Source organism: Epinephelus moara, chromosome 21, assembly GCF_006386435.1.
Source record: "Epinephelus moara isolate mb chromosome 21, YSFRI_EMoa_1.0, whole genome shotgun sequence".
Lineage (NCBI taxonomy): Eukaryota > Metazoa > Chordata > Actinopteri > Perciformes > Serranidae > Epinephelus > Epinephelus moara.
The window spans coordinates 12,080,829-12,093,968 of NC_065526.1; the positions used below are offsets into that span (position 1 = coordinate 12,080,829).

General features: G+C 40.3%; 2 protein-coding genes across 5 annotated transcripts; one reads left to right on the forward strand and one right to left on the reverse strand.

Annotated features, from left to right (window-relative positions):
* Positions 1-956: 956 nt before the first annotated feature.
* ndufa13 (NADH:ubiquinone oxidoreductase subunit A13) lies at positions 957-5,937 on the forward strand. The gene is made up of 5 exons (XM_050074918.1): positions 957-1,078; positions 3,751-3,829; positions 3,923-3,994; positions 4,108-4,177; positions 5,699-5,937. The coding sequence occupies exons 1-5, from the start codon at positions 985-987 to the stop codon at positions 5,816-5,818; spliced, it is 435 nt and encodes a 144-aa protein (XP_049930875.1). The 5' UTR covers positions 957-984; the 3' UTR covers positions 5,819-5,937.
* Positions 5,938-7,173: 1,236 nt separating this feature from the next.
* On the reverse strand, positions 7,174-12,587 carry cirbpa (cold inducible RNA binding protein a). Of its 4 annotated transcripts, XR_007571996.1 has the most exons (8): positions 12,458-12,587; positions 11,609-11,720; positions 11,375-11,481; positions 10,678-10,813; positions 10,463-10,598; positions 10,309-10,367; positions 7,632-7,723; positions 7,174-7,529 (listed from the first exon to the last, which is right to left on the reverse strand). XR_007571996.1 is itself a non-coding variant. In XM_050074916.1 (7 exons), the coding sequence occupies exons 2-7, from the start codon at positions 11,706-11,708 to the stop codon at positions 9,743-9,745; spliced, it is 540 nt and encodes a 179-aa protein (XP_049930873.1). In that variant the 5' UTR covers positions 11,709-11,720; positions 12,458-12,587; the 3' UTR covers positions 8,795-9,742. The 4 variants fall into 4 exon arrangements, 3 of the variants coding, with proteins under 3 accessions (XP_049930873.1, XP_049930871.1, XP_049930874.1); XM_050074916.1 differs by lacking the exons at positions 7,174-7,529; positions 7,632-7,723 and adding an exon at positions 8,795-9,756 and having other exon boundaries at positions 10,690-10,813; XM_050074914.1 differs by lacking the exons at positions 7,174-7,529; positions 7,632-7,723 and adding an exon at positions 8,795-9,756.
* Positions 12,588-13,140: the final 553 nt, after the last annotated feature.

Consider the following 13,140-nt stretch of genomic DNA (forward strand, 5'->3'; position numbering starts at 1 on the left):
TTGTTTTTTTTTAATTTATTTATTGTGTGTGGATTGTGTGATTGTGTTAAAACAAAACTTTATGGGATGCCATTATTCAGTGCTGTCCGTCCTCATGATCAGGGCATGGGTTGTTGAGTCTTCCCCCCGGCAAAATAAAAATTTCAGTAAGCAAAAATGTATCTAAAGGCGGATCAGATAACAGTTGGGAAGTGAGGTGAAAACAGGAAAGACAGGTTGGCGAGATCACAGATAAATAGCAAAGAACACAGTGTACAGACAAGACGACTTGTGTCTGCCAGAAGGCAAACCTCTGTCTCATAGGTAATCATGTCCTCTAAACATTAAAGTATAAAAATGAATGTGGTAGAATGCAACTAATTGCATTTGCTCAAGTACAATTTGGAAATGGGGTACATGCACTTTGATGTTTCCATCTCCTATTACTTTATACTTCTACTCCAATACATTTCAGAGGATATCAACTAATGAAATTTCATTTTGTTAGAGATAAAATTGCCCCACAGGATGTGAAGTAGTTCAAATTAACTCTTCCTCAGCTGCGACATTTCACTACAACAACATAGCTGCTTATACCAAATACAACCCAGTGGTATATAATACAACAATATAACTCTGTAAAGGGACTTTGCTGCATAATGAGGACTTTACTTTTAATACTTAAAGTATTTTTTTTCAACTGTGCAATACTTATGTACTTTTATTTAGAATTTTAGATGTAGGACTTTAATATGTAATCGAGTATTTTGACCCTGTGGTGTTTATTCACATACATAAAATCTTAAAAGTTGGTTTTAATATAATATAAAAGGTAGTAAATTTCTTTAAAATAAACTGTCAAGTGCCATAAAATGTATTAAAAAAATTAAGCAGTCGTCGTCCGGACATGTGGGGGCAGTAGAGAGCCACACAGCCTTTTCCGCACGCGAGAAGAAGCGTTCTACAGTGACGTCACCAGCGTGTTTGGGAGAAAGCCGGAGGAAGATGGCGGGGTCCAAGGTGAAGCAGGACATGCCTCCTCCGGGAGGCTATGCTGCGTTTGATTATAAGAGAAATCTGCCGAAACGGGGACTCTCTGGTACTCACATTACACACGCAGCTAGCGACACACACGCAAATCCACGCACGAGCTGTTAAATACGCACAGGCTGAATGACATTTAGTACTAGGTAAACGGAGGCTAATGCTAACAGGTTAGCGTCAGTTAGACACACTAGCTAATCTACTAAAATGTAAATATTAAAGTTTTTGGAGTCTCGTTAGTCGTGTCTGTGATATGATGGAACAATATATGTGTCGTTTGACAGTATTACATGGCAGTCAGGAAATGTTTAAGTGGCTAAACATCATTTTCGTACAAAATGTCGACAGTGATGTTAGCTACATGCTAACTAGCTATCATGGTTAACTTGTTTATAACAGGGTCGGTCAAACTATGTTATTTTGTTCTAAAGGGGAATTAGCTTTATATTTGATGTAATGCAGTTAATTCCACATCTTTACTAAAGCATACAACCTAGTTGTTGCGTGATATTCTTGAGACTTATTATTAAACTTATTGTTTTGGCTGGAACTGGTGTTGCACCCAAATCTGCCCCATCAAATGTTGTGCTGGTGCTGACCAAAGATGAACAAATTACTTTTTTCTACTGATATTTTTTGCAAGGTTAATACGCACCAGGTCTGCACTGGTACTCACGCCTCCGATATGGAAGTATATTAATGACAAAATGTTGTGGGGAAAGAAAAGTCAAATTGTAACTTAGCCAGTCTGTTAGTCAACAAAGAGTTGGATTAGTGAACAGGGCTTGTCACTAACAGTGATCAAACCTGTCAGAGGCAGGTTATTGCCTCTGCAGTCAAACATTTAAAGGTCTAGTGTGTAGGACTTAGTGGCATCTAGCGGTTAGGTCATGAAATATGTCTTGTGTGCCAATGTGTATGAGAACTACGGTGGCCAAGGTGAAAATGCAAATCTAGAGACAGTAGGTGCTTCTCAAAGTCAAGGAAGGATCCTGAAACGGCTGAATTTTTTAGGAGGATATGTCATCGAATCTGGCTGAACGACTGTTCCAATGTCAAGGATCCTTCAGGGGCTGTACACATGTAGCGTTTTCGGCACCCTCAAATCCATTGTTTAAATGCAGCAGCGCTCACAGCATGTTATGTGACGAGGAACAACCACTCACAGCCAACAGATATTCCCTTCTTCCGTAAATACCAGTCTGTGGTAGATATGAAGGAGAAGTTAATCAAGTGCAGCGCTACCAGAGCTTCACATCCGTCCCACAGACATTAGGCCTACACTCAAAAAGCACCTGTAAGAAGATCAGTTGTGCACTCATGATTTCAGGTAAACAGGCTATGATGCTGCGCTTGTGACAGTTGCTTCGCAACCCAGACATAACCTCCCACTGTGCTCCTGAAAGCTGGCAAAGAAAAGGCACAAGAGTAGCACTAAACGCGTTTTCCAGGCGGTTAAAGACACAGCATGTGTATGGCCTCTCAAATTCTACCAAGGACCGAGTCCTTCCTTCAAAGGAACTTCAAGGATGCATATGTGTACCCACAATTCTTTGCACATGATTTGCCAAAATTGAAGGCGGGGCCTCTGCAGTGATGCACACCTGGGCATACACTAGCATTCTTACAATGTGTGTTCATTAAATGCTAGGAAGGAGTCTTGCCTTACATCTGCGGGACCTATTCTATCAAGAAAGCATGCTTGACTTTGAGAAGCACCAGGTGTTTGATTTGTCTGTTCAAGGCTACTGTAGAAACAACATAACGGACTCTTTAGAGGACCCACACCATATGTGGATTTACATGGCTCAGTCTAAGGTAATGAAAATACATAAATTCTTAGTGTTAGGTGATTATACACTGATAAAACCATAGCAATGAATATTATATCCCATATCTACCAGAATACATCCCTAAATCCAACATACTGAGCCTTTAAGTTTGAAGTAATTTATTGTCGTGCAAAACAATTACAGCAATCGCTTACAGTCTATCTAAGGCTCCCTCCCACATGCCTACTAAGTATATATGGAAAGAAAACCAGCAAAAACAGGGAATCTGAGACTGATAAAGTGCAAATTACACAATTACACGTACAAAATTACATTTGTTAAGTAGACAGTAATAGCAAAATGAATAAAGTGTAATGTAAGCAGGATTGTAGGAAATGTATATGTTAACAGACTTTTGTTAACAGGACCATTTTTCTGCTGTAGACTGTAGAGACTATAGAGTTCATGCGTGAGTGTGAAAATGTGAGGCCTGAAACGGAAACACAGCAAATCCTACACACGAGAAGCTGTAACCAGCTTTTTAAAGTTATTTGTTTGGATTCATTACTTTGTTCAAAAAGTTGTCAGTGGTTGAATGTCAATAATCTTCAACGGATATTCTTTTCAGCACTTCATCTGGTGCAGCGGGTTCTGGCATTGTCAATAACTGGATGTGTAGCTGAGCTGCACTGCCAGAAAAAATATTTTTGTTTGTGTCAATATGTTAACAAACTGGTTTTATCCATTGCCAGTATCTGGATGCCTTACTGTGCAAGCCATGGCTCAGCTATTCAGCTGAGCCATAAATACAGATAACTAAAGATTTATTTATTCCAGCTTTGTAACATCAAAGAATAAACTTGGAAGAGCCCACGCTTGAGAACTTAAACTTGATTCATCTGTTGTAAATAACAATGTTGCTTAAACTGTCTCTAATCACGTCTTTAATCAACAGGATATAGCATGTTTGGCATCGGCATCGGCATCATGGTGTTCGGTTACTGGAGGCTGTTTAGCTGGAACAGAGAGAGGAAGTAGGACGATTTTTGTTATTGTGCTTTAGGTTTAAATGTTGGTCACAGTCAGAGACCGAATAATAATTCACAATGATGTGTTTGTGCTTGCAGGCGTTTGCAGATTGAGGAGATGGAGGCCAGGATAGCTCTGATGCCCCTGCTGCAGGCTGAGCATGACCGAATGTAACATTAAAAAATAAAAAATCTACACACATGAACATATTTAGTTTATAAACATGATTGTAACTCCCTCATTCCAGCCTTTATGTAAATAGTTGAATTTCCCTTCTGTCTAGGGCCTTGCGTATGCTGAGGGAAAATCTAGAAGAGGAGGCCATCATCATGAAGGACGTTCCCGGCTGGAAGGTAAAGAAAAGCTGTGACTACACTCTGACATCAACATCAATTCAAACTGTGAGGGGCACACACACAAAATTATGTTATTGCTCGTTTGCACATTTAAGCTTTTTAAATGACTTAGAAATGCAAACTTTATTTTCGTGTGGAATTGAATTAATAGCTTTGAGCTAAAGTTTAAGGACAGCATATGAAGGGTTCCTTCAGCTTATGGCGAGTTAGATTTAAGACTTTTACAGGCTTTTTTAATGCCACTTGGAATATAATTTAAGAAAAAAGAAGGACATGGCATGGTGGTGAGGAGGGTAGAACAGAACTGGTCAATACCTGCCGTTTGTTGGCAAAATTTTCTCAGCGATTTTTTATGATTCTCACTCCTCTCGGTTCTAACCCTGCTGAGTTTGAAAACCTTTTGCATCAGGTACGCCAAGCGTTATATGCATTGCCTTGTGCATGCACAGCCAAAATTCAATAGCCAGTACTCACTGAATTATTTCTCCCCCATGTCGTGTAGGGTACAGTGACAGCTAGCTAGCATATAGTGTAACCTCTGCTCTGAGCATCCTGGCCAGAAACAAAATATGAGTGTTGTCGGTTCCACCATCATGATGTGGTGATGTCAGTGCAACAGACATTTGGGAAACACTTTTAAAGAAAGATGCAGACAAATATTTTGACATTTTAGCATTTTTAGACTTTTGAAACATTGATTTAAGGCATTTTAATACCAATTAAGGCCTTATTTATAGATCAATGAATTCAGTGCCTTTTAGACTTTTTAAGGATCCACAGGAACCCTGAGATACTCTGATGTCATTCAGACGCCACATGAAACACACAACCCAATAAACCACTGTTGCAGAACAAGTACCCTCCCTCATGGCAACAGTACTCCCCAGTGGAAGTGGCCCCCCAGCAGGATAATGCACCATGCCACATCATAAAAACTGCTCAGGAATGGCCCAAGGAATGTGACAAAGAGCTCAAGGCGCCAATTTGACCTCTAAATTCTCCAGATCCCAGTCTGATTGAGCATCCATGGGGCGTGCTGGTAGCCAAGAGGTGTCCCTGATCCATGGTGAGGCCTCCATGGATTGCACTTGACTCTGCTCTAGTGTCTTGGCACTGGGTCATTGGCAGCTGATCCTTTGAGTATTGGTAGTTGTGAGGAGTGCGGGAGTGTCCCATAGATGCCCAATCAGATTGGGATCTGGGGTGTTTGGAGACCAGGTGGAGGCCTTGAGTGTTTTGAGCTGTGGCATGGCTCATTTTTCTCCATCAGGGAGTGCCGTTGCTATGAGGGGGTGTAGTGGTCTGCAGCTGTGTTTGGGTGGGTGAAGCATGTTAGTGGCAACCACATGAATCCCAGGACTGAAAGACTCCCATCAGAGCATTGCATTGTAACAACAACTTATTTCTATTTTATGTATTGGTAGTAATAATTCAAGTTAAATATCAGATCCAGATGCTGGTCAACACCATTTTTCTTTGCACTGATAAGAACCGTTTGTCTCGTTAACACCCGTGCAGGTCGGTGAGAGCACCTTCCACACAGACCGCTGGGTCGCCCCTCTGACAGAGGAGCTGTTCAACCTCCGGCCCCGCGAAGAGCTCCTGCACAAGCGTTACGGATTCTTGTCGTACGTCTAAATACATAAGTCGTCCCGAGCTCCACCACCTTCCACAGCCGGCACCACGTGGACCTGAGCCCCTGCTCAATTCAGCTTGTAAATGTTCAATATTAAAGTAATTTTTTTTTCTGTACCTCATCCTGGTTTTTCTGGCTTTGTTTCACTTTGGATTGAATGTCACAGCTCATCTACCTCCCAGTGGTTGAATGTACATTTACTGATACTTTCCGAGTTGCATCTTATGCTATAGTGTTTATGGTTAGTAGATACTTTTCAGGTTCACATTTTCATCTGTAACAAAAGAGCTTGTAACAGTGGTTCCCAACTGGTGGGTCGCAGGGCTGTTCTGAATGGACCGCAAGTGACTCGCAAACATGTCAAGTTGTAAAAATACACTTATTTTTGAAGTAGTGAATTTCCAGCACAAGCTTTTATTTTGAAGTACCGGTTCCTGTTGGGGAGAGTGATTAATAGACAGATACATGACAGAAAGCAAACTAGCTCAATGACATGGCCAAACACAAGTATGACGTTGAACTTAAACTGTGTGGACCATGAACTGATGACTGAAGAAATCTGGACCCTGTGACTGGACCAGTTGGGAAAAATCAAACTATCCAAAATTACATCAAACAAAATAAGCTCCACCTTGACCAGCTGTATTAAAATGCTGTTAACATGAACGATCAGGAATAGGGATGCAGTAAAAATCTAATTTTGCTTAGAGGTATTATGGGATGATGAAAAATTGGTTGCCATGAATTTAGTGATGGATACTGAACATTTGAAATGTAGCACGCAAGTGTTTTTCACGATGTTTCTAAGGGTGACATGAATGCTTTGATGGCAGTCAATTTCCAAATAGGTATATGAATGCTCCCTATTTCTACACCATTACCCCAAATAGACTGTATATTAACCGTACTTCAACATGATCCACTATGCATCATTGTAATTTGGCTCATGGATACACTAACAAGATGTTAGAAAAGTCCAGTGTCTTTCAAATTTACAAAGACCTCCACAAGTGCCAGATGTGCCAAAGGAAACCAGCCTGTATTATAAATTTACAACCACCTTTACACATCCAACAGTTTTCAGATTAATCGTTAGTATCTCAAGTATCAGTACCCCAAAACTGGTATTGAACCTCAATTTAGGCTTTTTTTTTGCACTGTCAGGAGATAAGTGTCTGAAAATGTTTCAAAGCAGACACACTGAGAAGTTTTAAAACCACCGCTACATCTTCAACCTTGTTTTTATCTGTGAAACACTTTGTAACATTCCCAAATAATTAAATAGCATTAAAGACATGAACAAATATCACCCAAGTCACATATTCTGGCAATTATAAAAGTAAAGAAAACACGTGGGTTATGATTGCTGAAATTTTATTTTTGAAATTGCAATTCATACAGATAAATCATAGTACTGAAGTGTCAAATGATTAACAGTGCTACACATTTGATGTGGGCCCATTGCTTGAAAAGGACATCTTGTCACATTCAAACAAGAGAACAGTCAAGAAATGTTCAGTCACTGTTGTGCAGCTCTCATTTTGCCTGTTTTTTCCTCCTCTCTGGGACCTTTGAATACCGTGGCCCTTACATTTGAAAAATGTTTTACAGGCAAGTTAATGTTTGATATTCAAAGGCCATGAACTTTTACTTGGCAGGATCGTGGCAGGTTCCTCCCATGTAGCCACTGCTTACAGCTGCGCCACGTTGGACCTGAAACAAGGCAGTGAGATTGTAATCAGCTGGGTGAATTTTGACTGCACCAGTTAACAAAACATGTAGGCGACATTTTGTAATAATCACATAAGAGTTTACCTGAGCACTGGATCTGCGTCCATCTCTGCCATCTAAAGCCGGATACTTAAGCTGTGAGGAGATCAATCGAAGCCTCAGACAGCCAGTTCAGTCTAAAGAAAAAGATAAAGAGGTGGGTTAAACCTGGAAAACAACATCTGACACAAGTCAATCACAAAATGCATGCAACACTATTTGAGTCTGAAACTCACCGCTTATTCATATGTAAGGGTACAAAGAAAAACTGAGTACAGTCTAGACACCTTACACATCAATTAGGACTGCTGTGGGACATTACTGGAGCAAATTTGAGGACTAATGCAGTGAACAGAAGTGGACTGAGCACAATACTACCCATGACTTAGAGGCCAATGCTTTTTTTTGGTGGACTCAGGAAGTGGAGTACTACAATCCAGACGAGCTTCACAGAAACATTTTCTCAATGAACTTTCCAATCGGGGAAGAGGCCATGGCATGTTGTAGGCGACATCTGAAGCAGGGGACTAAAAACAACGACTAACTTGAAGGTATTCATGGAAACAATGAGAACTGAGTTTGAAGGATGTGAGCAAAGCAAAAGGAGATTTTTACCTCACGTGCATTGGCCTACTTTCTCCACATATGACCTAGGCAAGAGAGCAGCTTTCATCTCTGATGAGCACTTGTTGGAAGGCGCAACACTTCACTCTCCAAGGACTTGTTGGTTTTTGAAGTAGCTGACCTCTTGAACGTAATGAAGCATTAACATGACCAGACACCGGCTGTTGTTTTCCCAGCATGACCATGTGCCACTTTAGGGATTCATTAGTCAAATGACACTACAGGCTGGAGCTCAATACACTAAAAAGATGCCTGACACATCTGGCTAGTTGATGGTTTTTAGACATGTACATCACACTGGGCCAAAAACCATCTTTAATTCTGAAATCTTAGATTAGAGGGCAGCTTGTGGACTGGAAGTGGACTTTAAACTACACCCAATTACAGCTTATTCCTCTATTGTTTTATCAGGCTAACTTAGACTAAACTGCCAATTTATAATTGCCCACCACAGAAATCCATGTGTGATCTCAGTGCTTCGAGCAGTTGACGTGGTTCTCACGCAGCATTACAGTAACATATGAGCCTACAGCTCTCAGCTTAACTCCCCCATGCGGTAATTTTGAAAGGCAAAAGAATCAAGATTATTTTCCACAGTCTGTTTAATAGGCTCCATGAAGCCAAACTGACAAAGAAAAAAAACGATCATACAAAGAACATAAAGTACAAAACTGTTCCCGGTTGAGATATTACTTTGGGGAAACGAAGTTACATTTTTCGATCACTTAAACAAGATTAGTCCATTTTACAGCACATTGAAAATGCAGATGTTGAGCAGAGCACAGAAGATACCTTGGACAGACTGTAGCATGCTGCAATTTGCAACTTCATGAACAGCCGGCCACTTCGGATGTGTAGTTCACCAGTCTGAAAGGAATTCACTCTTTTGGGAAATTGAACATACAGGAGCCTCAGCTAGACTAAGTTTTTACTAGTAAAAGGAATTTAGCATTAAATCCCCCAAAAGTCTGTTTTAAGAGTAACTGGATCTCTTTCCTCACTCAGTTTAAAACCTGGCAAGAGGTAGGTCGGCCACAGAGACTGAGAGGGGAAATAAGTAAAGAAAAAAAAACAAACAAAAAAAACAAGCCCCATCGGATATTTCAGTATAAAAGAAAAAAAAAAAAAAACTAAAGGAATCAAAAATTCAGGAAACACTTTAACGTGCTGGATAAAAAGTCTACAGCGATGGTAGTAGCTGTTCAACGAAAAGCCATGTGGAGAGCCATTGTTCAATCCCCAAAGTGGGACTTGACAGTACTCATCAGATTACACAGATGCCTTTTTAGTTAACAAACGACCTTTGAGGAATAAAGATGCCCAATCAGCAAGGTAAGAGTCTTGAACTATAATTTGTAACATGGTTTGTTAAGGAATGACCAAAACTCAGGGCTACATTTTTTTGAAGATGCTTGAGCTACTACAACAGAACTACAAAAACTAAGGTCAGCAATAACACGTGGACATTTTTCTTGAGGAGCGCATCTTTGAAATACAGCCAGCCAAGTGATGATCTTGAATCAGGGAGATGTTTACTCGTGTGTAGCTGAGGATAAGAAGTGGGCACACAGGTAAAGACACTGAAAGTTCCAACACTGGAGTTTCACAACATCCCCCTCAACCCACCAGACAGTCCATAAACCCTCCCTCAATTTTTTTTGCACAAGGGGCTCCATCCGCTGGAGACATAAGCAACATCAGATTAAGTTACATTTGTTTAAAATAGTTCTGCCAGCCTCTTTAATCAGAGTGGGACTGGGGGAGGGGGGAGCAAAATTTGGAAACCGCATAAAGAGGCATCAAGTTGGGCTCTGGGACAAAACTGAGGGACATACATTATACAAGTCTTTGTATGTTGGGGCTGTAAAGTTCTTCTAATTTAATGTATGACGTCTAGTGTGACATGTACCACAAACAACAATATGTCTAACTGAATCAGATGTAATGTTACAAGTACTTTGGTATGTCGGTTTAACGCATTTTAAGTCATTAACAATCTGAATGCAAGTTTATTAGATGTCTTTAAAAAAAATTTGAAAATGGACAGCCCCAACATAAGTCTACATACACAGTACAAATGCATATCATTCATGCTTACCATAGCTGTCGTATCCATCTCGGTAGGATCCAGAGCGCTCACCATATCCACCCTGACCCCTGGAAAGAGTGCAACAAGATTTAGTATAATTGCATCACATTTTGCGCAAGCAACATCGTCAGGGAGTCCTGTATGTGGCTTCACAAATCCTTACCTATTTTCTCTGTAGCTGGAGTAGCCACCGCTATTCCTGTACTGGCCGCCGCCACCGCCGCCAAACCTGCCCTCATTACCGAAGCTTCTCTCGCCATAACCCCTGTCATAACTCCTCTCTCCGTTGTATCCACCTCCTGAGACAACAAAGATATTATTTAGCAAAATATTTATATGAAGCAGTGGAATGGTGCAAACGCAGACACTAGTGTCCACCTCTGGAGTAACCTCGTCCACCTCTCCCACGCCCGCCGAATCCACCTCGCTGTCCTCTTGGGCCTGACCCGAACCCTCTGTTGGATCGTCCTCCCTTGCCTGCTTCATCCACACGGATCGCCCGTCCATCTAGAGTCTTCCAAAAAAAAAAAAAAAAAAACAGTTATTTACTTGTATGTTTTACAGACATGTGACATCTAATGAATAAACTACAACTATTACAAAGCTGTTTTATATGGTGATTATCTCACAATGACTTAGTTATCATACGAGTTGAGGGTTAAGGATCACCTAGCCTGTGCGTACAATCCTTGCCAATTTAAAGAGAAAGAATTGAAACCAAGGCAAAACATATTAATATGCCACACTTCTAACATAATATGGACCAACTAAAATGACAGGGTGTCTACAATTAACGATTCCAAAAAAAAAAAAAAAAAAAAAAATTAAAAAAATGGATAAATGAATTTAGATCAAATGTAGCAACTAAGCCCTTAAATTCTAGTTAAAGACCATTTAGTGGACTTAAGGACCTGCAGACACCCTGGACAAATACATACTAATGTGCACAGACGAGCACATGTGAATACCTAATGTTTATGCAATGGATTAAAATGAACAATTTCGGTATAAATTATAAACGTAAGTGTTCAAATAAACCGAAATTCAAGTGTTTTATCGTGTTGTGTTGATTTACCTTGCCGTTCATGCCCTCCAGTGCGTCTTTAGCGTCGTCGGAGTTGTCGTATTTCACAAAGCCGAAACCGCGAGACCTCCCCGTCTCTTTGTCTCTGATCACGTCCACTGATGAACAAAAAAAAGCCAACAGTTAATTTTATTATAAACATTTCCAGAGGTTAAAAACAATCAGTGTGAGGACATCAATAATTTATCGCCCCCCGAAATTACGTAGATGCGTTCAGGGACTTACCCTTTTCGATGGTTCCATATTTGCCGAAGGCCGCGGCAAGAGACTCCTCGTTGGTCTCAAAGCTCAGCCCTCCGATGAATAATTTACCCTCGTCCGACATCTCTTTATATAGCTAGGAACAAACAAAACCAGAAAAAATTAATTAACAATTCCACCCGGAAAACAGCCCCCGTTAACAAACATTCGCAAATACCGTCCGCACACGCAACACGGTAAGTAGGTCAGCGGCCATCACAACCTGCGTATGGTTATTTTTGATCAAAACCGTTTCCCCTCCTCCGCATGGTTCAGCAATGCAATTAATCAGACGTAAACTTAGAAACATCACGGTATTTTGTTATAAGTGTGTTTTCTGCATGTATTTACAACAAATTGCCGCCAATGGTCGACACAAATCGAGCTATGGCCTGGGGCCTACAAACGTGGTACCGTTAGCTAGCGGATTAGGTGGCTAGCATTTTTCTTTTCGGCGCCATTTTGTAGCACCGAGCTCATTCGGCTCACTTTTGTTTCGCTGACCGACATCGACAACAGCTTCATACGCGGCTGAGTGCCTTTTAATCTTGGTTACATAACGGCAACTGTTACGATACACAAATGCAACAATGCTAAACTCCACTCTGTTTTAAACATTTTTCCATCGTAACAGAAACACAATGCAATTCATTGTCTAACGGTTTCATTATTGTGTTCGCGACTTGATTTTTAAAGAGTAGCATTAAAAATGTAAAGTCAGGAAAACAGCAAACATGTTGAAAATGCCTTGTAAATACAGATGTAAGCGAACATGTGTAATTCAAACAACATAGACCATTAAAGACAATGAAAAACAGTATTTAAAATAATTACCTCTTCACTGGCAGGAGTCTGAAGCGGACACGCGGAGCTGCAGGTCGAATGAGGGAGTGAAGAAGGAGCGCTACGCTTTTTACCGCGGTGACGTCTTCTTCTGTTGCTTTATTAACGGTCACAGAGAGACATGGTGAGTCCACAGCGCCACCACGTGTACTGTTAATGTAACACCATGGTCGCTCTTGTCCATTCTATTGACTTATGTATGGATATGATATACCAACTCTCAAGAGCCCAAAAACCCTGTTAAAGATCCAGGACTTGTTCAGTAACCACTGTGGACTGGTCAATATGCGGATTTCGTCACATTATGTTAATCGGCCCTGGTACTTCATAGGTACCTCTTTTATATTATAAGCAATATGCCTTTAAAAAAACAAACTCTTATTCACTATTTAGGTAGTAAATCTTTATTATACTGTGTATATATTGTAAATAGTCTTGTGTGTACAGTAATTCAATTTAGTGCCTTACTTTTTATATATATATATTTTTTCTATATGCGGGCTACATATATTTTTATATATATATTCATATACTGTAAACACATATTTTATATTTTTTAATCTTTAATTTTCTTTTATTCAAGTAACATAGCCACCCTCCTTTTTCTGTCTGTGCTTTGAGCTGCTGTGAAGTGAATTTCCCAAGTGTGGGATTAATAAAGTTTTATCTCATTT